The sequence below is a fragment of the Nanorana parkeri genome, unplaced genomic scaffold (assembly GCF_000935625.1).
Source record: "Nanorana parkeri isolate BGI_ZX_2015 unplaced genomic scaffold, ASM93562v1 scaffold793, whole genome shotgun sequence".
In the NCBI taxonomy this organism is placed as follows: Eukaryota; Metazoa; Chordata; class Amphibia; order Anura; family Dicroglossidae; genus Nanorana; species Nanorana parkeri.
The window spans coordinates 638,927-665,829 of NW_017307061.1; the positions used below are offsets into that span (position 1 = coordinate 638,927).

General features: G+C 39.4%; 1 protein-coding gene across 1 annotated transcript in view; it reads left to right on the forward strand.

Annotated features, from left to right (window-relative positions):
* Positions 1–26,903, forward strand: part of ADAMTS14 (ADAM metallopeptidase with thrombospondin type 1 motif 14) — a 127,202-nt gene that overhangs the window by 64,339 nt on the left and 35,960 nt on the right. Inside the window, exons 5-10 of the mRNA XM_018564906.1 lie at positions 480–563; positions 3,892–4,048; positions 17,707–17,812; positions 21,156–21,299; positions 23,180–23,312; positions 25,504–25,617. Coding sequence (XP_018420408.1) covers positions 480–563; positions 3,892–4,048; positions 17,707–17,812; positions 21,156–21,299; positions 23,180–23,312; positions 25,504–25,617 — 738 coding nt within the window. The remainder of the gene's footprint in view (positions 1–479; positions 564–3,891; positions 4,049–17,706; positions 17,813–21,155; positions 21,300–23,179; positions 23,313–25,503; positions 25,618–26,903) is intronic.

Consider the following 26,903-nt stretch of genomic DNA (forward strand, 5'->3'; position numbering starts at 1 on the left):
CTGAGAATCCCTACAAGAGTCTGGGGGCACTGTGAGAGGCCTTAGATTTATTAAAGGTACTTAAATTGAATCTATTTATGTTATTAGTTATGTACTGTTTATGTATTATTTATCATCATTATTTTTTTACTTTTTTCTCATTATTACAAAGAAATGAGCATTACAGCTATATAAGTATAAAATATATGCAAATAACTTCTTCGGAAGGGACTCTTAGGTGTATGTTGTGTATGGCAGGCCTGTAAGTGAATGACCGACCCTCGGGATGTTTAAAGGAAACACACGGCCTTTGTTGAACCAGAATGCTCACCAATTTTTGTATATATTTCCAGAGAAGCTGGTTTCAAAACTTCCCTATAAGTACTATTAATTTATGATCAATAAGAATAAATATAATGTAATTTATATTTTGTATTTGATTATGTCAGCTTATATTATGATATTGCTTTTTTCAGAAATGCATGCATTTTTTGTTACAGGTAGATGAAATTTACCACGATGAATCTCTGGGGGTTCACATCAACATAGTATTGGTCCGAATGATTATGGTAGGGTACAGACAGGTAAGAAATTCAGAGAACTGATGTGGAAAAAATAATCCTTACTTGCGCTGTAAAAATTCTGATATGATATCATCATAAAATATGATGTACATCATAAAATAGCCCACAGACATGTTTAAGATAATTACTTGTCAGTATCCATCTTAATGTTTTGAGTTTACTTCAACCATTATAAATCGAAAATAAGAAACCTTGAAGGCTTTTTTCCTGTTCTAGTGCTTTTCTGAGTTTTTACATTGACGTAATGGGGATTTTTAATATAGAGTGAGGCCATTGGAAATTGAACCTGTATGGGCCCCAAACAGCCAGTGCAGATCTGTCTACTCAAAAACTGTCAGATGCTAGTCATGGTGGACATCTGGCTTGCTACACAGCCACTTATGTTTTCTTTTTTAATAATTTTGTTAAAGTTGAACCCTAGGAATTAACTTTTATGGATACTTACATGGTCCAGCTTGGATTAATGTAAGTATCCATATCTGATATCCAAAGGGCTGCTAGGAATACAAATTACTTTATTACTCAGTGCTACATATAGTTTGATCTAAGGGTCTATTCACTAAGCTGCCGTAGGCAGTACATCGGCTTGCTTCGCGTGGCTTCGGGTCGGCCGAACATGCTCAGCATGTTTGGCTGATCCGAAGTGCAGAAGGAGTTCAACTCAGCCGATCCAACATCTGGATCGGCAGAGCCGAACCTCTGGCAGGCTACTCACTGCTGTTTGGCCTATTCTTATAGATACCGAACAGCAGTGAGTGAATAGCCAAATGCCGCTGAGCGGCATTCGGCTCGGCTGTTCTGCTCGGTCCCACACTACAAAAAAAAAAGAAAAAAAAATTCTCCTGGGCGCTCTGGGAGCCTCCCGCTCCCGGCCACCCTGGAGAGAAACACTGCTTTCTCTTTTTTTTTTCTATTCTGACACGGCTCCGCCCAGCCGAGGCATATGCGTTCGGCTCGACAGAGCCGCTCGGTCACGTTCGGGAGATGTACTTGATGGAGAACTGCAGCAGAGGGCGGGTACAATGCTAGTTTACTATTGGCTATTGCAAATTGAAATAGACAATAGGAATCTAGCAATGCATTCCAATGGGCAATAGTGAAGCTTAGTGAATAGACCCCCTAGTCTTTTCAGAGTGCGGTTTCAGCAGCATCCCTTCAGCACACTGAGCACAGGGAGTCACATGCTGGACATCACCGCCATTCAGAGAACACTGGCTCTCCTCTCCACTTTGTCCAATCAGAAAATGCCTTGTATTAATTGAAAAAATACAAGGTGTTCTCTGAATGGACACTGTGTCCAGTGAGTGACTCCCTGTGCTCAATCTGCAGAGAAGAAGCCATGCTCAGAAAGGACCAGCACTGACTGTATGTAGCGCTGACTAATAAAATGATTTTTAGTATTCCCAGGGGCCCTCTGTAAGTATCCATAAAAGATAATTCCTTGAGTTCCACTTTATTTCTATTTTCAGATAGTTACAAATTTCATAATAAGCATAATTTTTTCTCCAATATGCTCACTCTACTATCAAAGGGATCTAGATCAAAGCAGTGGCATGTCTGTGTGAAAATATTTTGAAGTGGTTATTCTGTTTAAACATTTAGTCCTTTAGTGTTGGGTTGCTAAGTACCAGTCTCATCTTGTCTCCCTCTGGTAAAGTCTGCTTCATTTATGTGATGTAGACCATAAAACATTTTAGCCTGCGCCTACCACTGTACTTTAGAAGATAGAGCCTCTACACAACACACAATGATCATAAGCCATTAAACCTGGTTTTGACTGATGTTGTTTTATTTTGTATATAAAAAGCTTACTTAAAGATAACATGTCCTCCTGTTTATTAAAGTATTTTGGTTACTCCCAACCTCTGAGCTGCACTGCTTACGTATATTTTTGTTATTTGACATTTTAAAGTTGTGGGGACTTTCCTCTTTTCTTAATGTTTCTACTTACTCTGTATGTTGTGTCATTTGCTGCTGTGTTATTGTATTTTATTTTTTATATTACAACATATTACCTAGTTGTACACTTAGAACAAAACAATACACTGTGAGTGTGTAACGAGGCCAGTTTCATAATACTGGTTGAAACAATGTTGAAATTTCTATTCTGAAGCAAAGAGCTGAATTAAGCTCTCTATGTCTGAGCATTGGAGGCAATCTTTTAAAATGGCCATGCTCATAGTGAATTTTGTTTTAAATTGTAACATTAAGACATTGACAAACTCAGGAGAAACTGTTACTTTGTCTAATATGTTATTTGATGGTAATCCAGTCTAAATGTTATTTGGTAATAATTACCCTAAGTTATATATGTTCCGTTAGTAGCAATATTTATTTGGCATTGTGGTAAATAAAATATTTAGGGCTGGATTCACACTGCTTCCTTTACATTCAGCAGGCATGTGCATTTTTGTAAAGAGCTGCATTGATGTGCAGGCTTGTTTGTTCATGAGCCAAAATACATTATTTTTCTTTCCTTAAAGTGTGTTGCAGCATATTGTTCTGCATTATGATAGCGCTTGCTCTATTTTCACCCAATGCACACCAACACAGTGAATTGGTGTGGACTGAGCCTACTGGATGCAATAGATTTCAGCCTTTTATTGCATTGGGCCTGCAATGAGCAATGCAGCCCTATGCAGTCCAATGCAGGTGGTGTGAAGGCACTAAAGGATTAGCCTATCTTTATGAAAAAAAGCCCTCAGTTCCTTACCACATAGACAACCCCCACACCCAGGTACTTATTTACCTTTTCCTAATGGCAGCCTACTCTGTTTTTTAAAGCCTTCTGCACAAAATCTATTATGGCAGTACCTGAGCCTGTGCATATAAAGTTGAATGGGGCCATACTACTAAACTAGAAATGCAAGGAGCATGGCCTCATTCAGGTCTTTGGAAAGTTACTGCTGCAATGAAGAAGATTTTGTGCAGAGGGCGGTAAACAGTAAACACCAAAGGAAACCATCAGGAACAGGTCAGTAAGCACCTGAGAGTTTGTGTGTGGGGGTCTAGCTTAGGGGGCAGTTTTTTTTCTTATTTCCTAATAAAAGACTTGTCCTTTAAGTAAGTACACTTGTTAAAGTGGCTATGGCTACCCTAAAACCCCAAATTCTAATTAGCTAGAGCTTGTTGGAACATCTTTTCATGGTTCTTTGAATTAAGATGCACTTCAGGTTAATCGCCCAATATTTATTCTTATGTCAAGGCTTGCGGTAACTGAACAATTATGTGTCCATATATTGACATTTTTAAATATACAAAGTTTTGCAGTTTGTATTAATTACAGTAATTTATCTGATGTGCTCTGATTGCTTTATTTTCCTTGCAGTCCATCAGTCTTATAGAACGTGGAAACCCATCGAGGAGCCTTGAACAAGTTTGTCGCTGGGCCCATTCCCAGCAACGTTCAGATCCAGATCATGCTGAGCACCATGATCATGCTGTGTTTCTCACCAGGCAAGATTTTGGTCCTGCAGGTATGCAAGGTACTGTATTTTGTATGATGTCAGCCAGGTATGTGCAGCATGCTGGTTGAAGAGTGAGACCATAACCCATTGCTAATCTGTTTGTGCAGATAGATATTTGTAGGCTTTTAGTCAAGCCAGTTTGTGTCTTGTTAAAACTGAAATATATATAACCTACTACAGAAAACAGTTTGGCCAAAAGAGGGACTTTTGCTATTCAAAAATCCAGTTTCAGACAATTAGACAAGGATTTACAAGCAAAGGTAAAGTTTACTCATTTTATCAGACCTTTGTTCAGTTTATGCATTGAGCCGGCATTTTTTATTATTCACTCATAATTACCAGTGAATATGCTCAGGTGATTTTCAATGAATATGCCACATCAAGCTAGTCTTTATTGTTTTGTTGCTGCAAACCAGTGTCAGGCCCGGCGCTACCGCAAAGCAAGTCAGGCGGCCGCCTTACGGCGCTGCAGGGTGAGGGCGGAAAAAACAGGGCATTTTGACAAGTACCTGTACTTGTCAAAATGCCCTGTTTTTACAGGGGGTTGGGGAGGGGGGCGCAAAAATGCACCTTGCCTGTGTGGGCAGGAAACCTAGCACCGGCCCTGACCAGTGTGTCTGTGTTAGTGCATTATACATGGTCACTTCATGTTAATATAACAGGTTTACAATATGGTAGTGCTCCTCACAGGGACAAGGATTCTTTAAATTCTTATTTTGAGCATAGTAATGAAGCTTAAAATTATATTGAAACTTTTTTTTTTAATTTTTACATCTAGGAGGCCCATCTTCTTATAAATTGTCTGTTCTTTTTCTTCAAAAAGCTTCTATTGCTTGTTTGCTAGTGGTCCCCACAGCACTCATCTACCTGCCTCTTGCACGGGTGCCGCCAGCAGTTAAGCAGCTGCTCTGTGCGTGCAAGTTCCCGCAGTGTGCATCCATAGACACACATAGCCCTGCGCCAGGCCACGCTCCTCCTCTCCTCCCTAAAGGGTCAGTGATGGCAGAAGGAGCCTATGGCTCCTCTGCCTTCAGTATTCTCCCCCCGCAACCAGGAAGTTCAGAGAATGGGAGGATCGCTTCGGAGACTGGCAACGGTGACATCACTGACATGTAAGTGTTGGGGGGACAGGAAACACAAAAGGGTACTGAGCGGTTTTTTTACCTTAATGCAGAGAATGCATTAAGATAAAAAACGATCAGCCTTTAATACTACTTTAACAATTTTAAAATATTGTTTAAAGAGCAAGTACAATGGCTCAGAAAAATATACAGAAAAAACCAATACTACAACAGCAAAACAAAAAGAAAATAAGAATAAAGTTACTTAGCACAAGTCCTGGGTTCTTTTGGGTTCCAACAGAGTCTAATCAATAAATCATAAACTGGATACGATATTTGCTCTCTAATAACAAGTCTCCTGGAAAATGTTCTTTCCTTGATCGTAAACGAGGGCTTCAGCTGCCTTTGTGGACATCACTGCCCAATAAAAAAGGCCCAGGAGTGTGTGACTGGAGGGCTGAAGTGTATAATATTTCAAAACGCCCTCCCACAATATCAGTTTTCTAGATGCCATCATATTTAAATTTTACCACATGCTACTGATATCTGATAACCCATAGATAATTGTACCAAATTGTGGTTTTAAACACACCAAACTTCACATCTACCATATAGCTTCCTCAGAAGGGGTAATGTATGCCTTTGGCCCTCTGTACCTCATAAGATAGGTATACCTGGTATGTGTGTGACCAGTGTTTCAGGATAAATTAAGTTATATATTTGTTTTTATTGTAGGGCCCCCATGTCAAAAGTTATGAATAGTGTGTGCATTTTGGGAACTAGTTTTGTTAATAGGGTTATTTTACAGGTTATATGTATTCAGACTCTCTGTGTGGATTTTACTTAATAGTTGTATGACCCCTATTTGATCTGTTAATTGATTAACTATTAGTGTTTTGCCTGTCAGACCTCACTAAATGCTTTCACTATGTGTCATTGGGATAGTTTAAAAAAAGCAGGCCTGCATAAACATATTGTTATGGGATGCACGATAGATCTCTGGTTACCGGTGTTCTCCTAATGAATGTTATTGTTTACCCTGTGTAATGACAATTACAGTAGAATTGTAGACCTTTTAAAGACTCTTTGCAAAAGAGAGAGTAGCAAATGTCAACAGAATGAGGGTGCAACAGGGTTTCCTGACTAGTTTTGTGATGGCCAGACCTCATTACTGTCACAGCTATTCCCATATTGTTGGTGTTCAAGTGTTAATAGCCAAACTCTAGCCAAAACGTTTCTTATTTCACTTTTAGATAGACTTCTGCTTTTACATTTTTATTAGTTTGTGGCCCTGTTGACTGGTGGTAGAGTGAAGGCAAAGTGAGTATGCTGAGTAGAGGGGCAATAAAGTAAATCTGTTGTTTTGCCCACCATGGGAAAAGCACAGGTTTGCTCTAAGGTTACAACACCCATTACAGTATTAAAATGCATATTGTAGAAAATAACAAAAACAAAATATTGGCCTTCTAATTACACAGAATGTAAATAAACCAACAAATGGAGAAGAACAACAGTGTGTACAGTCAAGTGTGTACAGACAAAGCAGCAAAACTAAATTTTCTAACCCTGGACTTAAAGTGATAAAAGTAAAGAGACATAAACATGACACAACTTCTTCTCAGTGACAATTTATTATTGTAAGCATTTCCCCAATTCACTGCGGTGGTTTGTTTAAACTTTGACCTGTGAGCTACTGTGATTTTATATTCCCGCATTCCATAAATGACATACTGGGCCATAGGTCATGGTTTATTCTGGCTATTGAAAGAGATGTCACTTGCAGAGCTGCTTTATAGCGTTTCAGTTCTACTGAATGGCTTTCAATTTTACAGGGTAGAGCCTAAAACTCAAATAATTGTCTTACTTTTAGTAGGGCACAGCGTGTGTCCAAATGTTTAAAAGTTTTACCTGGAACATTTTTGTATATCAGTCCCCTTTAATTAATTTTGTGGTCAATATCAGTCAAGTCTGAAAATCTGGCACGTGATGTGTCAAATGTTTGCAATAGAAAACATATTCATATATTTCCTTCAGACTTGCTCATAGAAATTACTTGATCATTGTCTAATCTTGCTGAAGTTGCATGATGATAATGACGGTAAGGATTTCTGTAGGATATAACAGCCATCTTTAGACTCCTTAAGCTAATTTCTCTAAGGAGAAAATGGAGTGACTATATGCAGGGTAGGACCTTTTAGATGATTGAACACTGCTTTCTAAAAGTTTATGTATAACCAAAACTTTTTCTAGTTTTGTATAGAGTAGCACCAGTCAAGTTTTAATTGGTGTTTGTGTGCCCGATGGATGGATTTACTCTCCATCTGTCATTGTGACCACCGGCAGTGGGAAAGTAATGCAAATCCCAAATTTTAGCACTGTCCTTGGTTTTAGATTATACGCCCTCAGGGACAGGGCCCTCCTCACCCTCTTTTCTTGAATTGTATTGTGATTGTAATGTCTACCTTATATTGTACAGTGCTGCGCAAACTGTTGGCGCTATATAAATCCTGTATAATAATAATTAAAGTTGAGGGTAAATCTCCAGATGGGGACACTTGTTTGAGTGACGGTTGTCTAAGAAGGGAATTCCTCTCACTTTCCCCTCACACCCTGTTGCATCTCCAGGACAGAAAGTGAAGAGACACACACACCAAAAAAAAAAAACCTGACATTGGCTTTTATGCTTCCTGCTATATCCAACACTACAAAAATGTAAGCCATAAATTAACTTTTAGATACAAATGATGCCAGACATGTTTTTGTGCCTCTTTTGTGATTTGTTGAACTGTTAAAATATCTGAGCACTATTTTATGACAGTTGTACCTTGTGTAAATTGGCTGTGCTGTACAAACTTAGCCTTGCAGCAAAATCCAAGAACATATCTTGCAAACAAAACCTGTTTCCTCAACGCTACCCTATGATATTATCCTGCTTCATACTGAGATTAATTAAATCACTAGAAAAATACAAACAGTGTACCAGGCTAAGCCAATTACTTGCCACACAGTTTTCACACAGATCCTTGGCAGATTACTCCATGGATATAACTAGATGGACTCGTGTTTTCAACCTGACTAACTATTTAATAAGGGCCAGAAATTATATCTATGTCCCAAAAAATAATTTCTGGCCAAAGGGCCAGAATTTTTTTTTTTGGGACATACAATTCAACTGCTTGCAAGTACAAACACTTGTTCACTTTATATAAATAGATAAATAGTTATAAATTAACAATAGATTTTGTGATACCCTAAACTCTCTCTTTGTTTATAATATGCAACTGGGATTAGACAGAAAACACCTTTTTTTTCAGTCAGGCAACGTGTGAGGGAGGTGTCTGCTGCCTGACAATGCATGGATATTACAAAAAGGAGCATGGTTAGAACATCATGAATGATGCCACAGTGACAATAGAAGGAGGTCCACGCAACTGCTCTGCCTACATACTTGTATAAGTAATCTAATTCCCAGAGAACCATTGTACAACTGCAGAGTGTGCACAAATCATATGTCTGTTCCTGATCCTCAGGATAATTGTGTATGTCCTGATAGAAAAAATCATAGCAGAGAAACACTGGATACAAAAAGATTATGCACAAGGATGTTTGTTGTAGTTGCCAAACATTGGTGGCCTAGATGAGTATGGGTATTATTATTATACAGGATTTATATAGCGCCAATAGTTTGCACAGCGCTTTACAATTTAAGGAAGACATTACAGTCACAATACAATTTAAGACAAGATGGTAAGGAGGGCCCTGCCCGTGAGGGCTTACAATCTAAAAGGGAGGATATGTTGTAGTCTTCTAAAATGGTTGTGTAGAACAACTACAGTATATGGCCATTATATACCTTTTTCATACATGAGATGCAGAGAGTTTATGTATGAATCTACATATGCATATTGTAGGTCAAATATACATGTTCCGAATATATTTTGCCCTGGATCAGACTTAGAAAGTAAGCATAAAATGGATACGTCGATAGACATATTTTATGCCCTGGAACAGAAAAGCTTAGAGCTTCAGTCCATATTAGATCAGAAATATTTAAAGTATAGGGAGGCTATCCAACGAACATTCTATGAACAGGGAGATAAAGGGGGTAGATTATTAGCTAGATCAATAAAGGGACAGATCACACGTACTTTCGTTTCAAAAATCCAAGGGAAAGGAGAACGTATAGTCCATCGTACTGACCATATAGCTCAGGAGTTTATTCTAAACTTTATAATCTAGAAAAAGAGGTATCACCAGGGGAATTTGAGACAGTATCGGGGGCAGCAACATATATTGAGGACACTCCTGTACCGAGGATCTCGGAGGAGGAGGCAGAGACATTAGAACTACCAATTACGGTGGAAGAAATTAATACAATAATTTGAAGCCCTCCACAAGGGAAAAAGCCCGGGTCCAGATGGATATACAGGTATGTTTTATAAAAAATTTAAGGAGGAACTAGTCCCAATATTGAAGGATATATATATATATATACAATAATACACAGGGACCAAGTAGGATCTGTCCAGGGCAGGGAAGCCAGGGACAATACTATTAAGACGCTGACCCTTAGGCCCCATTCACACCTGACCGTTTTGTAGCGCGTCCTACGCTCGATGAACGCTCTACAAAACGGTCAAAAAAATAAATAGCATTGTAGTCAATGGTATCGTTCCCACCTGTACGTATTTCCGCCCGTCCCGAACACACTACAAAACGGCCCACGCATGAAAAGGTCCCGGAGCGTTTTTGCTGCGTATTGGTCCGTTTTGTAGGGCGTTTTCCATTTGGATACTGCCAAGTAGCCTTTGGAATCGCGCGACGGTCGCGCAACTTTTTTACCGCGAATCGCGGTAAAAAAAACGCGTGACGGTCGCGCGACAGACGCGCATATGACAATACGCCTAGGTGTGAATGGGGCCTTATGAGATACACAAAAGTTAATGGACTCCCTCTATTTATCCTGTCGGTGGATGCCGAAAAGGCGTTTGACTGCCTAAGTTGGGATTTTTCCGTCTCATACCTTGCTACAGATAGGGATTCCCAGAACTGTAGTAGACAAAATGATGGCCTTATATATAAGACCTACTGCAAGAGTCAGGGTAAATGGTTGTCTCTCATCTCCGATAAACATTCGGAATGGCACTAGGCAGGGATGCCCCCTATCCCCAATGCTATATGTTCTAGCCATGGAACATCTAGCCGAAGCAATTCGGAAAAATACATCTATTAAAGAGGTATCTGTCCAAAATTAACAATATAAAATGGGCCTATATGCGGATTATGTCTTATTATACTGTATATATCAAATCCAAGGGTAGGATTTCCATCATTGCTTGAAGAATTTCACAAATTTAGCATGGTTAGTCATTTCAAAGTTAATCATCAAAAGACAGAGGTACTGAATGTGACACTGTCTAGTGAGGAAGTTTCACATTTGGAAACCAACTTCCCATTTAAATGGCAGTCCGCTGCTATAAAATATCTGGGGATATTTCTCTCTAAAGATTTAACAGAGCTCTATGATCTTAATTATGTACCTCTTTTACAATCTTCAATTGCACAAATGAAGAAGTGGACACATTATAAACATTCCTGGCTAGGTAGAGTAGCACTCTATAAAATGGATATACTTCCTCGTTTTTTTATATCTTTTTCAAACTTCACCTATTGAAATAACGACTGCTTTTTTTCATAAGAACCGGACCTTGTAATGTGGCCCGCAGAGCAGCCAGGGCCGGTTCGCTATGCCGACTCTGTGCAGAGCAGTGTCTACTGTGTGGTAGCGAGCAGAGCCGGCACTACCACACAGTAGACACTAGAGGGCGCTGGTGGTGGAGGCCAGAGAAACACCTCCTCCCCCAGCCCTCTCTACTCTGTGCTCTTTCCGGAGCTTGCTGGTGCTGTTCATGCAGCCTGCACTGTCCCGGTACCGAGCGAGATATTAACATATGAATGGGCCGCGGTAATTTGCATATCAATAAGCCGCGTCCCATTCATAAAATATATGAAATAAGGCTTTTTTATATCAATGTTCTTATATTATATCTGAAACCAAATAAAATCTTATTATATAAAAAAAAAAATATTTTGCAAGTGAGTGGACATTTTTTAGGTTGTTGGTGTTAACAGTTTGAATAGTTAAGTCCAATTGATGTGTTATTTCATGTTTTTGTTGTTCTACACATTGGCTCTGTATATTTATGCAGAATGTGGTTTTATTTTAAATCTTGCTTCTCTCAAATCCTTTTTTGTCTCTGTCATTAGAGCACTTCTTTTCGCCAAAACAAATCATAAAAAAGTACCCTTGTTCTAGACATTTGGCTGACCTGTAGAGTGTATGTGGTTAGTACAATTATAGGGATATTTTCATGGTAGGAAAGGTTAGTAGGTTTAGTTTACTATAAGCTGATGTAAACTTGACTTCTAATGTTCTGAAATTATATACTCAATCTGTATACTGAAAATGAAATAACCTCTATGAAAAACAGAAGTTTGGAAGATTCTGGGCTCATTTGGAGTTTTCAAATGTGCCTTTTATCTACGATCATCAACAATTAGGCATTTATGGCCATTGGTCATAATGTTTAAAAAAACACATTTGTAGTCCAGAAAAAGGCTAAAAGTCTTAGATGATTCAAACTAGGGATGTACCGATACCGTTACTAGTATCAAATGTTCCCAATACTTATCACGATACCGGAACTTCCGGTATCAGGAAGCCGGGCGGCGAGTCATTACCCGCCCCCAGACTTTCTAATTAGCCAGAAAGCCGGCTCCATGCTTTCTCGTCACCTGGTGACAAGGGAGCTTGGAGGCGGCTTCCTGGCCTGATTGGTTGGGAAGCTGATCAGGGAACTTTGTTTTTAAAATGCATACCTATCCCTGAAGCCCCACTTCTAAGTTCCACTGCTGTGTAGTCACCCTGGAATGTCTTTCTCTGAAATCCCACCATTGGTATTGTTAGACTGATCATTCATTATGCCATATTCGCTAGTTCTGGAGTCTGAGCATCGCTATTAACTATCTGGTGAGATAAGTGGTATGTAACAAATGAATGATTACAGTAAATGCATATGATGAAAGTCCCATGTGTTTATTATTATGATAATTATAGAGGATTTTTAGCGCCAACAGTTTGCGCAGCGCTTTACAATGTAAGGAAGACATTACAATTACAATACAATTCAAGACAAGATGGTAAGGAGGGCCCTTCCAGTGAGGGCTTACAATCTAAAGGTTTATTACAAAACTTTTGTATGATACTTTCAGCAAAAGATACATAACTGGAGTCAGCTTATAATATATCCATGTCTACTGAAAGACCAGCATATATATGATTAGACTTAATGTGTATCTAAAGTCTGATTTGGAAAAAAAATTAGGTAGACTTTTTTATGACAGAAGAGTCTCTACAGGCTTGATTTACTAAGGGCAAATAGGCTGTTTCCTTTGCAAAGGAATTTTCCCTTAGCTTAGTGAATATGGTAAACATTCACTTTGCAAAGAATACCCAAGCATGTGCAGGGAAAGTAAAAAGAATGTGTTTTTACTTGCACATGATCAGACGGTAGAAGTCAGCGAAGCTTAACCTCATTCATTAAGCTAAGGAAAAATTCCCTTGCAAAGTGAACAGCCTATCTGCCTTTAGTAAATCAACCCCTATATATCTAATTAGACATAAACACTTCTCTCCGGTCCATCAAAATTTTTTCATCATGTTGGTATGTATTTTTGGCGGGTTGAAGTAATGTTATTCCAGCTTGGCCAGTTTAGATGGCAAAAGACTCGGACCCCAGAAGAATACCTAAGATTATAAAGAGAAGATGGAAGCTCTGGTGACAGAGCATAGAGGGGAAGTACAGACATCGCAATTTACCTTAGTGCATGTTATCAGAAAAGCTCTCCTTGAGCTTTCTCAACCTTACCAATTTAAGTGAAAGAAGAGGGTAAAGTGGGTACTGTATGCAGGAGACTGGGGACAGCTTATCAAGGAGGAACAAAGCAACTCGGAAAGAACTTTTAACTTGTCTAATCAACTGTCTTCCCCACTGGCCAGCTGGCAGGGTTGTAGCCCTCCCATAGACATGAAAAATGTACGCGATGTGGCTATAACTCCTCTAGAATGCACATAACAAGCTGGATTTAGGTAATAGTTGCCCACAAATAATAACAGCAATTTATACTGGTTGTGTAGGTAAGGGCCTGTATTTTTTCATGTGCTATATGTTATATTTTAATTGGAAGTTGAGCTAATAAGTTTGAATAGATAAACAGGCTTAAACCATAAACCAAACTTTTGTTTATTAAGGTAATTAACTTTTTGGATTCAGTTTAATACAGTCCCAGAGCCCAGCTGATGATCAGACTCAGCCACAATTAGCAACTTATTTCTGTCAATTTGCCAAGAGTTTTGTTATGTGACATATTAGTGTATTCTTGCCATGTAAGGCTTCGATGATGTAACTGGTAAGGAAGCTTATGATGTCCTGGAACCTAGCCAACTGTGTTACCAGTGGAGAATGTTATATTATTGCACTTCCCTGTATTTGATGTCATGTTCACAGCTGCAGAGTAAGTGAATATCTTCTGTTCTAGGTTACTCAACTGTAAAGCATGTCTTTTATTCTCCCATGTTAATGGTTTTAATCTGCAGTTATTTCTATGGAAAATCACTGCAAGTAACAGTTGGTTTGTGCAAATGGAGCAATAAAAGTAATATCAATTAGGTGGCTGTGTTTTGCAAACAGAATGAAATCCATGCTGTTACTAAATCTTTTGTAAATATACCTCCTACAAAGGTTGTGATGTGTCCTTATATAGGAAAGAGTGGACAAAAGAGTATATTTCTACACCAGCCATTTCATGCTTAACAAATACACGTAAGGGACTTCTTAAAGCACATCTATGTCTTTTAATAATAACACATTGATGTGTGCACCAAATAAAATATTGAAAGTTAAGTAAAGGTTATTAGACCTGTTGCTATTTCATACCAGTTATTTAGGGCAGTGTTACAGTTAAAGCTAAGCAAGGATTCAAATAAAATAACCACTACAATATCATAGCCCTTTAGGTAAGCCACAAAGTACAACAACTACATTTATCTAGAGCGTGTTAGAGCGTTAAATTGCTGATGTCTCATGAATGAGGTTTGAGTTTGGGTCTACCATTGGTTTAAGATAAACCATCAAACTAATGCGGGAATTGTAACTGTGACGGACCCCAGGTACCCCGACTGGGTACCTCCGCCAAAGAGCATCTCCTGCCCACCAAACCCCACTCTCAGCCAGCAGATTCGCAGTAACCAGCCCCTAACCCCCAATCACGCAGCAAAACTCATGTTGAAGGTTCAACATAGAAAAGCAACTCCTTTATTAAACAAAGGACATTCACTTTAGAGACACTGGGAGGGATACAACCCCTCCCCTCCTCCTCATGACAAACACAGATAACAGCTTACACAGTGAATCAGACATTTACATACACAGTCACACAGTACAATAGGGTGAGCATCAGATAACAGGTGAGGATCCTGTTCTCTTGCTGGGCCATAATCGGTGGGTAAGAGGCCAGTCTGCAGCCCCCTCCAACTAGCACAGTGACGGTGCAGTCCGTCACAGTAGCCATGATTCATTGCCTGTCCATTGAACTTAGGTCAGCTGGCTTAGAAGGGCCAATAAGGGGGCTTTTGAATAAGCCAATTCTCTCACTAAAAAAGGAAGGGTTCCTAGCAGCCATATTGACTGCGCTTTAGCTGTGATAGGAAAGACATAGGAAGCGCTGCTGGTAATGATAAAGTGCACAGGGAGAGATTACTGTAGGGCTTGTAGGCATCGGCGGGTCTCTTAAAGTAGATGTAAACCCTTACTGAATGTACTGTAGGTAGCAAAAGGCTGTGTATCTTGGAGAATTGGGGTGTGTGGGAGGGAGAGTTGTTATCTATGTTCATAATTTGTTACATGGTAATGCTGCTGATGACATGCTGCCTTTTTACAGCCTGTCCCTTGCCACATGCACTACTTGTGAGACCAGTCTGATTTTTTTCCACATTACATATTTCCTAATTGTTTCTGGCTGCAGTAGTTTTTTTTAACCAAGCTTTTTTATGATGAAAACAGTGCAACATGCCTATATGCAATATGCATCAGCACTGAAGCTTACAGTGTCCTTTGGGAGAGCATGTGATGGGGTGATTTACAATCTTATGTAAGACAGGGGCAGAGTGTTGTCACCCCATAACACAAAGTGTCTAATTACAATAAAAATAGGCTTTACAAGTGATAATATCATGTTAAAGGAAATCTCCACTTTCGTTTTAACCACCTGACGTCCAGCCATTGTAATTAAACGGTCGGACTGTGGCTTCCTGGATGCAGGTGGACGTTTTTAAATTTCCTTGTGCCTGCGCTTGCTCGAGTGGGAAACCAACTGTATTTAATACAGCTGGTGATGCTTGTTTGCATACAAGGTTTCGGGCGGCTATAGACCCACCTGATCGCTTGTATGATGTCTGCAAAGGTGCGCCCCCTCCGCCGACGCCAGTCGCAGGCTCCACTGTGCCCCATGCGGCTCAGTGACTGGAGTTTGGAGGGAGATCAGCACACTCCCTCTGATCTCCCCTCCAGTGTCTGAATGTGGAAGTGATGTGGATTACATAATTTCCGCATTCAGCTGTCATTTCCCAGCTACAGAAGCCGGAGAGAAGCTGTTTGGATCAGCTTCTTTGGAGGTCCCTAGATGACATTAGGAGTCTTAAAGACACCTGATGTCTGCAATAAAGAGGACCTAGAGGACCTAAAGAGGAGGATGTCTGTAATAAAGAGGGCAGCCCCCTATGTGATAGCAATAAAGTTAAGGGTAACAAAAAAGAAGTTTAAAAAAAATTAAAGTCACATATAAAAAAAATTAAAAACACACAAAAAAATGTTTCAAGTCCCCCACTCCCTAATACAAACACAAACATCAGTCGGGTGCACCTACATGCGAAGGCGATGATTGCGCCCATTGCGTCACACATGTTACATATCACCACGAATGTGGGAAAATGCACGCAATTTTAAGTCTTGACATGTGTGTTGTCTATTTACCCAACGTGACCATGTCTTTTATATTTTACCACAAAATTGGGTAATAACAAATGTTTCATAACATAACGTAGGGAAAAAGGCAGCATTAAAAAGTATACTGAACTTTTTACTGCTGCCTGCCCTTCCTCACGGCCATAGAATTTCCACCTTCTATTTGCTGATGTCTGCCCTTCCCCTGCATTGTGAAAGGGGAGGAATCCTATGGCCGTAGGGTTTCCCCCTGCAGCTATAACTCTAGTGCCCTGACTATAATAAAATAAATAAATAATAACATGAAGCCTGCCCCATTTCCTCATCCTCTCCACTGCACTCTGACCTGCCTCCTCCTATTCCCATTTATTCAGCAATCATGTGGTTCAAGAGCTGCCTGTGAGTGCTGCTGACTGCTGTGGTTTACAGATAATCCTGTCTAGGATAAGAGATTCGGAGGCATGCTGGCCATCAGAGGGGTCCTGCCACCATCAGAAAATGCATCAAAAGAGGTTCTTACACAACACCTCCTCAGAGTGCTACATTTTGTTCTTCCTCTGGTGGCAGTAGATCTGACATTTTACCCTTGAATAAGGGTTCTAATAGGGTGGACACCTAATAACACATACAGGGACCACGGGGAACAAAAGAAGCCACCCTCCAGAAGAAAGGACTGTGTCAGCACCAATTCAGAGATGATTTGAGGATCTACAGCCGAGTGATACACAAATAAGATACATTTTTGTTAATAGTTAAGGTACTTGAATGCATTTGTGACTGGGTCCTGGAGATCCCGGAATCTGGGATCTTCAGGAACTGGTTTAAGGTAATTTTGAGCAGAACATTTAAAAAGAATTGATGAGGGACAGTATGCCACTCTCCTAGAAATTGGCCTCCCTAGACTTCATCCTCTTTTGTTTTAAACTCCAGTCTGCATTTAAAACTAGTTACATGTAAGTGGTATTTTTGTGTCACCTTGCATTCACATTATTGCCTGTTTAAGTGTGAGAAAGAAACCTACAGATCTCTATGAAAAACATTTTTTTATTTACCTATGAACATTTTAATGTAATGATATTCCTTGTATAGGGCTTTGGTACTAACTGAACAACTCTATGATCTGTACAACATCACTTCTTTCTTTAATCAGTAAAAAGCAGGCTTGTGCAAGAGGTCAATATATTGGCCATTTATACTATACTGTTTTACTTTATTAGCTCCTACGTATATTTATTAGCTTTATTATACTTTATTAGCTCCTAAGTATACTGTAGGAGCTAATAAACTTCGTTTAGTTGCCTTTGAAAGGATACCATCGTATATAAGTATCTTCTTTGGCCTTACTGTAAGGATGTTGTTTTGCTTTTTAACAAAAAGGCAAAACAGCCAAGTGAAGATGCTTTACCTGCATTTCTTTGCATTCACATAATGCTTTAATTAGATCTTGTTACAGTAGTTTTAGTGTATGAGAGCACTGGTAGGGATTACAATGTCAGTCTACCACAAACTAAAAAAACATTTGGTTAACTTTTGTCCCTTATTTTCTTTCTGTCAGGTTATGCTCCTGTGACGGGAATGTGCCACCCCCTACGTAGTTGTACTCTGAATCATGAAGATGGATTTTCTTCTGCATTTGTGGTTGCCCATGAAACAGGTCACGTGTAAGTGGTTTTTTTTTAACTTTTGAGTTTGTTTAATAAATCCAAGTTAAAGCTGATCCCATATATAGCTCCATAACAGTCTGCAATCTGAGATGTCAGCTTCTGCCAGCACTACTCCACCATCCAAATCCATTGACATAAAAAATAATTACAAATTGAGGCAAGCATTTGTGTTTGAGTGCATGCTAGAAGAACGTTTGAGAATCCTCCTATGTCTATTGACACCCTTAGATAGTAAAGCACTATACACAGTGACAGAATTGGTTAAGATTTTAAAAAATGGTTTACAAATGATTGGTTATCTGTTGCATCTTCACATCTGGAGATCAAAGAGCTCATGATGACTTCATATGAACATCATTGCTCTGGCCACCTGGAGCATACGATGAGGTACATATTTTGAGAGTTGGATTGTTTAGCGTTTTAGTAAGCACATTTTTTTTTATGTTGTATACGATGTGATTCAGAATTCACTCACTCTTAACCACATGAGATTGTATAATTGAGCAAACACCCATGCTGATTGACAGCATCTGCTACATTAGAGAGGGTATTATTAGGGATGGTCTCCGCTGTGGTATTTTATTTATTTATTTGTTTTTTAAATAATCATCCTTGTGTGTATTAGCAAATATTGAGGCTCTCATGCTTTTGTCATTAAACCTGCTGAGGTCAAACAGAAATGTGAATCAAACCTTTAAACTTAGTAGTAGAAGAAAGGACTACTGGCATCTTCCAAACACCAGAGATGAATTCAAGGAAAGGGAAAGAACAGCATTGCACAGTACATACACACTATGCACAGTATACGCAATGCACACAGGGATTGATTTACTAAAAGCACATAGGCTGTTCACTTTGCATGGAAATTTCCACTTTGCAGGGGTAGTTTCCTTTAGCTTGGTGAATGTGGTAAAATTTCACTTTGCAAAGAATACCTAATAATGTGCAAGGAAAGTAAAAATTTTAAAAAAAAAGTATTTTTGCTTGCAGATGATTGGGAAATGGAAGTCTTCAAAGCTACACCTTGTTCACTAAACTTGAAACTTTCCCTGCAAAGTGCAAATTCCCTTGCAAAGTGAACATCATAACTGCCTTTAGTAAACCAACCCCATATACAGTAGAACCGAAGGCACCTGAAAAAAAGCATGTGTACTACATTGTTAAAGTTAAGGCACATATACAAGGGCCCTATTTTTATATAAATTTCTATTTATAATGACTCTGCCCATGTTTAAATGATTGTAGTGAACATAAGGTCACTTTACTTTACTATATAGGCCCTGTTATCCAATAACTGGCTTCTCAAGCTATATGGGCACTATAATGAGCATCAATACAAGGAGGAACTTTTCCACTGATCTCCAGTATACAGGTGAAACTCGAATAATTAGAATATTGTGCAAAGTTCATTTATTTCACTAATGCAACTTAAAAGGTGAAACTAATATATGAGATAGACTCATTACATGCAAAGCAAGATAATTCAAGCCGTGATTTGTCATAATTGTGATGATTATGGCTTACAGCTCATGAAAACCCCAAGAACCCCAAATCCACAACCTCAAAAAAGTAGATTATTACATGCAATCAATAAAACAAGGATTGTACATAGAACAATATCGGACCTCTGAAAAGTACAAGCATGCATATGTACTCAGTACTTGGTTTGGGCCCCTTTTGCAGCAATTACTGCAATTACTTTTGCACGATATTCTAATTATTCGAGTTTCACCTGTATAGTGGCCCTTTTCACATTGACCAACATTGTAAGGGGCTATACTCTTCCCAAAACAAAAAATGTTTTGATTGGAAGTACATGTTAAGTACAAATTTAGCAGTCCACAGTGACCTACTATATGTATATAATCTAACTGTAAACGACCTAGCATTCCCGTACTTTAGCCAGTACATTTACAGTTTGCAAAATGTGTTATTTACAGTGTGTTCTCAGTTTGAATACCTGAGACTTCCAAAATACATAAAAAAGTGTATGAAAAGGAAATGGTCCAAACATACTAAAATAAGGCTGTTAGTGAAACCAGCAATGTTTTAAAAGCTAGATTTACAATTCTCTGCACTGTACAAGTGAAAAGTCTATACGTGTTATAGTCACTACATTCAGGCGTACTTTGCTATTAACATTAACTAGATTGTGTAAGCAAGAGAAAATTGTGAATATCAACCTTATTCTATAGATTTAGAAGTGTTGTCAATTCATAGCAAAACCAAGATCTTTATTGCCCAGATATAAAGATGTACGTCCAATTATTTGCTTGTATCCAGTACTTTTGTAAGCCACTTTACAGAGTTTGTTACACACAGTCTGTTCCCTGTTTAATGATCTAAGACCTCAATAAAACAAACATATGAAAAAGAAAAAATGTGCATTATAGAAGTCAGATGTCTAAGAGAAATAGGGCCAGCTGTTCATGGAACAAGTAATGCTTTGCCTCATTTCCCTGGTAAGGCACAAGTGAAAAATATCAAAAAGTGGACCTTGCTTTTTTTGCAAGCTTCCTATAAAAAGCTATTTGTAAGCATACAGATACCTCAGCCCCACCTCTGACACTTCCAGGAGGCATGGGTGGAGTCCAAAAGCCTTCCTGCAGAGCAGGAAGCTCAAAACTCCAATGAGAATATAGTCCAGCCCATTGCAGGAGTGCATTCTCATGTGATTTTGAGAACCCAGCTATTCCAGGAGGCAGCAGTGAGGCCTTGTGATATCACCTGTGTCTGCAAACATTGGAACCTAGGGCTGAGGTATTTTTTTTTCTAGGTGATCTGTTTGTTTGCAAATGGCTTTTTAAAGCCATTTGTGTTGGGGGGCCCGAGCTGTTAGTTAGCCAGCCAGTGGGGTGGATCTCGACAACATTGTCGGAATCCGTCCCAGCTGTGGCGAGGCTCTTCGCTCTCAGCATATAGCAGGCAATATCTGAGTTTTGGGTCACCGAAGGACATTAGTATATGTCCTCCTGTGACCCTAAACAGAACTATGGGCAAAAAAGGTTAGGCCCTAGTTCACTTTAAATGCTAAACCAAAAAAAAAAATTGTCTGGAGTTGAGCTTCAAGTCATCGTAGAAATGTATTTGTCTTTAATATATCTCCTGTGCTGAATGTGGACATGTGTGGATCAGAATGTATACCTTTAGTCCAATCCATCAGGTTGTGTGTAGATATGTTTGTAGCTTATGTTCTGTCTATAGTTTTATGTGTTATAAATATATGTGCATCCAGTTTAAAAATACTGAAGTTATGCAATCATTTGATTTTCATTGTGAGCATGACTGAATGTAGACTAGACTGTATTAACTAGACTGTATTATGTTCTTTCTCTTGAAGGCTTGGTATGGAGCACGATGGACAGGGGAACCGCTGTGCGGATGAAACCAGTATGGGAAGCATCATGGCCCCCCTGGTACAGGCTGCTTTCCATCGCTATCACTGGTCTAGGTGCAGCAAGCAAGAACTTAACAGATATATACAGTGAGTTATTGAAATAATGTGTGAAGTGTATATAGAATGATTTCTTGTGTATGTCCACTCAACAATCAGCTTTAATACAAATATGCATGTGTTGGCTGGTTAGATTTTGCTTAGCAGATTCAGACACGTTAGATGACCCAAGAGGGTAATCTGAACATCTGTATGTAAAACATGTTAATAGCAGATGAGTCATAAACCACAATGGAAGTCTAGACAATCTTTTGTAGTGTGGTTGTGCTCTGAGTACAATTGCTATCTGGAAGACTTCTGCTTCCTTATATATACAGTACGTGAATCTTTGGCCATGCCATCAATGCTGCATACCATACTAGGTTAAACATGGACTGCACTAAAATTACACAATTTCAATCTGTGTGTGTGTGGAGAGAGAATGAGAGAGAGAGAGAGAGAAACACACACACAGACACACACACACATACATGTCTGCTATTGGAATGTCATAAGTACATACCCTGTTTCCCCGAAAATAAGACCTCCCCCGAAAGTAAGACCTAGCACTATTTTTCAAGATTCCTGTAATATAAGACCTACCCCGAAAATAAGACCTAGTTTGGTGGTAGCATGTGAGGGGGAACTTGACGAGCAGGAGAGATGGTATCAGCCTGCAGGGACATACTGTATTAAGGGGGTGACAGGGGACTCCCTCCGGCCAGCGCAGTGACAGGGAGCACTCCAGTACCAGACTTCACCAACTGCTGTCCCCCTGAAGGCACTGCTTAATTCAGGGGTAGCCAAACTCCGGCCCTCCAGCAGTGGTGCAACTTCAAATCCCATGAGGCATTGCAAGATTCTCACTGCCACAGACATGACTCCCGGAGAGAGAAGCACCATGGCAATGATAGTTTCACCACAGCTGGAGGGCCGGAGTTTGACTACCTTTGGCTTAATGTAATGGTACTGAACTGTAATGTGTATTGGTAAATGGTACCGTACTTTACCGCGCTGTCCACTGTCTGATGTCCCCACTGCTACACCGCTGCTACCATCGTCCCTGATGGCAAAGGAAGTCGGCGCTGTCGAAAAGCAAGGCTGTGGCGGTGGAGGGAGAAGAGCCGCATTAGCCGATACTTCCTCTATAGCGCCAGTTACTGTGACAGGTGGTGATACCAGATATCTTTGGATTGTTGTACATTTTGTTGCACATTAAAAAAAAAAAAAGACATCCCCTGAAAATAAGACCTAGTGTTTTTTGGGGGGGCAAAAAAAATATAAGACAGTGTCTTATTTTCGGGGAAACACGGTAAGTAAGTATGTAAACAGTCCCACCTATGACCCATCCCTTTTTAAAATATTTTTTTTTTTTTTTTGCATTGGTATCGGCAACTTCATGATGTCCAATGGGTGTTTTTGCACTTCATGGTACACTGTGGGCTTGATGTGTCATCTGACACTCATACATAGGACTCATTTTTTAATGCAGACTTTTAACAATAAAAAGTTTTCCTCCTAGCAGTAGCAATGGTTCTGTTTTCTAATTAAAATTGCAAAGTGTTTGTTTCATACAGAACTGCAAACACAATGTTAGCTTAGCTTGGGGGTATATAGAGAAAGCTCTACCATGTCATATAATTAGGCGTTGCTCTTTGTTTTTTTGTTTTGCCAAATGCTCACATATGTGACATTGCAGAACATCTCTCCAAATAACCCCAAGCACGTCTGGGATAAACATGCTGTCCCTTTCAGTTAAAGCTCCTTTGTTGTTTGGTTGTTTTTGGATTAAAAAGCTAATCTTTGTGAGCTGTGTTTGTATTCATTGCTTTGGTAATGCTGACAATTTCTTAGGTATATATATAATACATATACGTAAACACATAAGGAAGGAATAAACATCATTACCCCTTATCCCTCTAATTATCTAGTTCCTATGACTGCCTCCTGGATGACCCCTTTGAGCACAAATGGCCAAAACTACCAGAACTTCCAGGAATCAACTACTCCATGGATGAACAATGCAGATTTGATTTTGGAGTGGGCTACAAGATGTGTACTGCTGTAAGTATTGACCAGCTGGGGTGACACATACACATCACTGAAATTACTAATTTAAAGGGTTATTCTGCTTTTTCTTTTTTATAAAAATAGCCTGCACAGTCAAGACACCCCAATAGATACTGAGGTACAGACAGGGACGGGGTGGAGAATCTGCAGGAGCCACAGGATGCGCCTGTGATCCATTGATAATGGTTGCAATGCTTTAAAAAAAATAATGCTTTTTTTGCTTTGCAAAAAATAATAAATGCATATTATTATTTTTTTAGAATTTTTTCTAAACGGTAGAAATTGGCTCAATGTATAAAAAATATTTTACTTTTTGGTCACTTAAAAATAGAGCTCCAGGCGAAACTTGTTTTTCTAGTACTGGATTTAGTATGGAAACTTTCTTTAATCTCACTATTTGTCACCAGAAAAAAAGGCTTGCGGGTTTTTTAAAGTGTATTTCACTTGCAGTCAAATTTAGGAAAACCCCTCCATAAATTTGTTATGTGATCCTGTTCACACAGCATATTGAAAAATAACTTTTTTTTAAATGTCTTACATTTTAGATGTTTTGTTAAATCATGGAAGATGACTGATTCCATGTTTTCTTTAGCCTTTCACAGTGGTCTGTCCTAATGGAAAATGTTGAGACTAAAATTTGAGGATTGTGTTTATCTTATAAGTTTCATTAACATAAAATGGACAAGCCACCTCTCAATGAACAAGACCTCTCACTCCTGACAGCCCCACCTAACAATTCAAAGAAATAGAAGCAAGAAGAATTTGCTTGCCCCTATAACCCTAATCCAAGTAGAAGCAATTTAAACTGCAAGAAGATTTTTTTTTTATTTTTGTAGCTTATGCTATGTGAATGGGAACATGTAACAAATTTAAAATAGGTGTTCCCATTTTGCAAAAGTGGAAATACACTTTAAGTTTTACAGCTGTCACCATAACAGGAGTAGAAGATACATCTTCCAATGGGGACACTTTTTACAGTGATAACTGTGATAGTAAGACTTCTAAGTCCTGTGATAAGGAGCCTGTAGATATTAAATAATGTGGCTGCTTTTGGCTGGGTGACAGTTTAATATCTACCCACAGACACCGCCAGCTGAGGCTCATTGGGAGAACAGCAATCGAAGAGGTTAGAAAACCTTCTTGATTTGTTGTATTTTTGACTGAAAAGCTGGCCGAAGAAGTGTCTGCGTTCCCTGCCCTGCTCCATAGGCAAAAACACAAAGGGACAACCAAAGTGACCATTTGCTTTTCAGAATCCAATGGCCAGTAGACATGTGCACTGCCAAAAAATTTGTTTCGTTTCGTTTTAAATCCGGATTTGTGTTATTTCGTTTTTTGGGATTCGGGTGTGAAAGTCAATTCGGATTCGGAATTCGGATTCGGACGAAATTCGGTAGCGGTAGTTCGGTCGAACGTTCGTTTCGGTTTCGTTTCTTATTCGTTTCGTTCATTCGTTCGCTCGTTTGCAGCAAAGTGACTTTTGAGGGGGGAAATGTTTTTCTCCTTCTCAAATGTCACTTTGCTGCAACGAACGAAACGAACGTTCGAACGAACTACCGCTACCGAATTTCGGAAACGGAAATTCGGATTCGTTTGCATTCGTTATATCTGTAATTCGGATACATCCGAATGTCCGAATTTCCGGAAATTCGTCCGAATTTTCGATTCGGAACGAAACGAATCGCACATGTCTAATGGCCAGCACAAATTCCTGAGGAGGGGTGGATCCTGCTTTCATGTATAAATGCCCTCTGGTGTCTATGACCAGATTCTGATTTAAGAAGAATGCTTGCTGACCTTTAATGTCCACCTTTGCAAGATGTAATGGAAGTTCTCTCTTTGTATCCCATTAATATTAATTGGCTATACAGCATGGGCATGCATACAGCAAAAAGGGCATGTTTCATATCTAGCAATGATATTCTGTAGGTTAACATGCAATGTTTTAGAAGCAAAGAACATGTAATTTATTTAAGAACAAGATATTACCATACTGCCTGGGTGTTAGTGTTTTCCATAACTTATTATGAAGACATTTTTTTTCCTTCTGTGATATCAACAAATATGTTTGTTTGCTTTACGAGTTGGCTACTTCCCATGTACATTTGAATCCTGAATTTTTTACTAATTAAATGTACTGAATGCTGCTCATGGATAGTCATACTCCGAGTGTTTGTTCTCACAGTTTAGGACTTTTGACCCTTGCAAGCAGCTGTGGTGCAGCCACCCAGACAATCCTTATTTCTGCAAAACGAAGAAGGGCCCCCCTCTTGATGGAACTGAATGTTCTCCTGGCAAGGTACAGAATTTCTTATTAGAGGATTAACCAATTTATGTTGCAGATATTGAATACTCCAGTTCATTAAAGTTTCTTGCAGAGTTTTTAGACTTTTGATATAATTCAAATAATGTGTACACTTATTTCCCAAGAATAGCAACAGTTGAATAAAATATTAAAGGGATATGTTTTTGTAGTTTATTATGAATGTTCTTCTTTTTATTTGCCCTTTGCTGATCTCCTCCATTGCATGACTGATGTAAAAGAACAATGAGCAGTGTTTTTATAACTTGCAGACTTTAGCACTTATGTGTGTAATCAGGTAGCACATAACCTTCAGAGTAACAAGTCTCCTGAAAGAACCAATGTTTAGACTAGCACATTCATTTTAGATTTATATAACTCAATGATGCCATTTGTTGGCCTGGAGGCTACATGCCATCCTTTTGTCCCTGCATATACAGCTTTGTGGAAAACTTAAATCACTCAAGACATGCAGAAAAAATGAAACAGTTTGACCGTTAGTGCACTCTGTCCAAAAGTACATAGTAATGTTTTATTGGGCACCTAATGAGGTGCAGCCATTGTGGTTGCACCAGGGTCCAAGGCTATGGGGGACCCAGGCACTGGTGGGCATTGGTGGGGCAGTGCAGAGTACCTGGGGTTCGCACTGGGACTCTGGGCTACATCCCTAGAAACAGACAGCGGGAGAGGGGAGAGCCCAGGGCAAGCAGTGCGGGGGCGCTGAGACAACTGGAGGAGAGCTGGCGATGGGGGAGGCAGACGGAGGAGAGCAGGTGAATATAGAATCCGGACTGTATGGGGGGCCAATCAGAACTGACACCGCTCAGAGATTCCTGTGTACATAGAGATTTTCGTGTATATATGGATCAATGTATATATAGATCAGTGTATATAGAGATCGGTGTATGCTATACTTCTGACTGTGTATATAGAGATCAGTGTGTGTATGTAGAGATCACTGTGTGCTATACGCCCCACTGTGTATGTAGAGATCAGTGTGTATGTAGAGATCACTGTGTGCTATACTCCCCACCGTGTATATAGAGATCAGTATGTATATAAAGATCATTGTGTACTATACTCCCCACTATGTAAATAGACATCAGCGTTTGCTATACTCCCCACTGGGTATGAAGAGATCAGTGTGTATATAGAGATTACTGTGTGCTATACTCCCCACTATCACTATGTATATAGAGATCCAGGTGTGGACCTACTGCCAGTGCAGCAGGTGCAATGGGCTTCTGAGCGGGGGCGGTGGTGGTGGTTTGGGGCACTTTGTT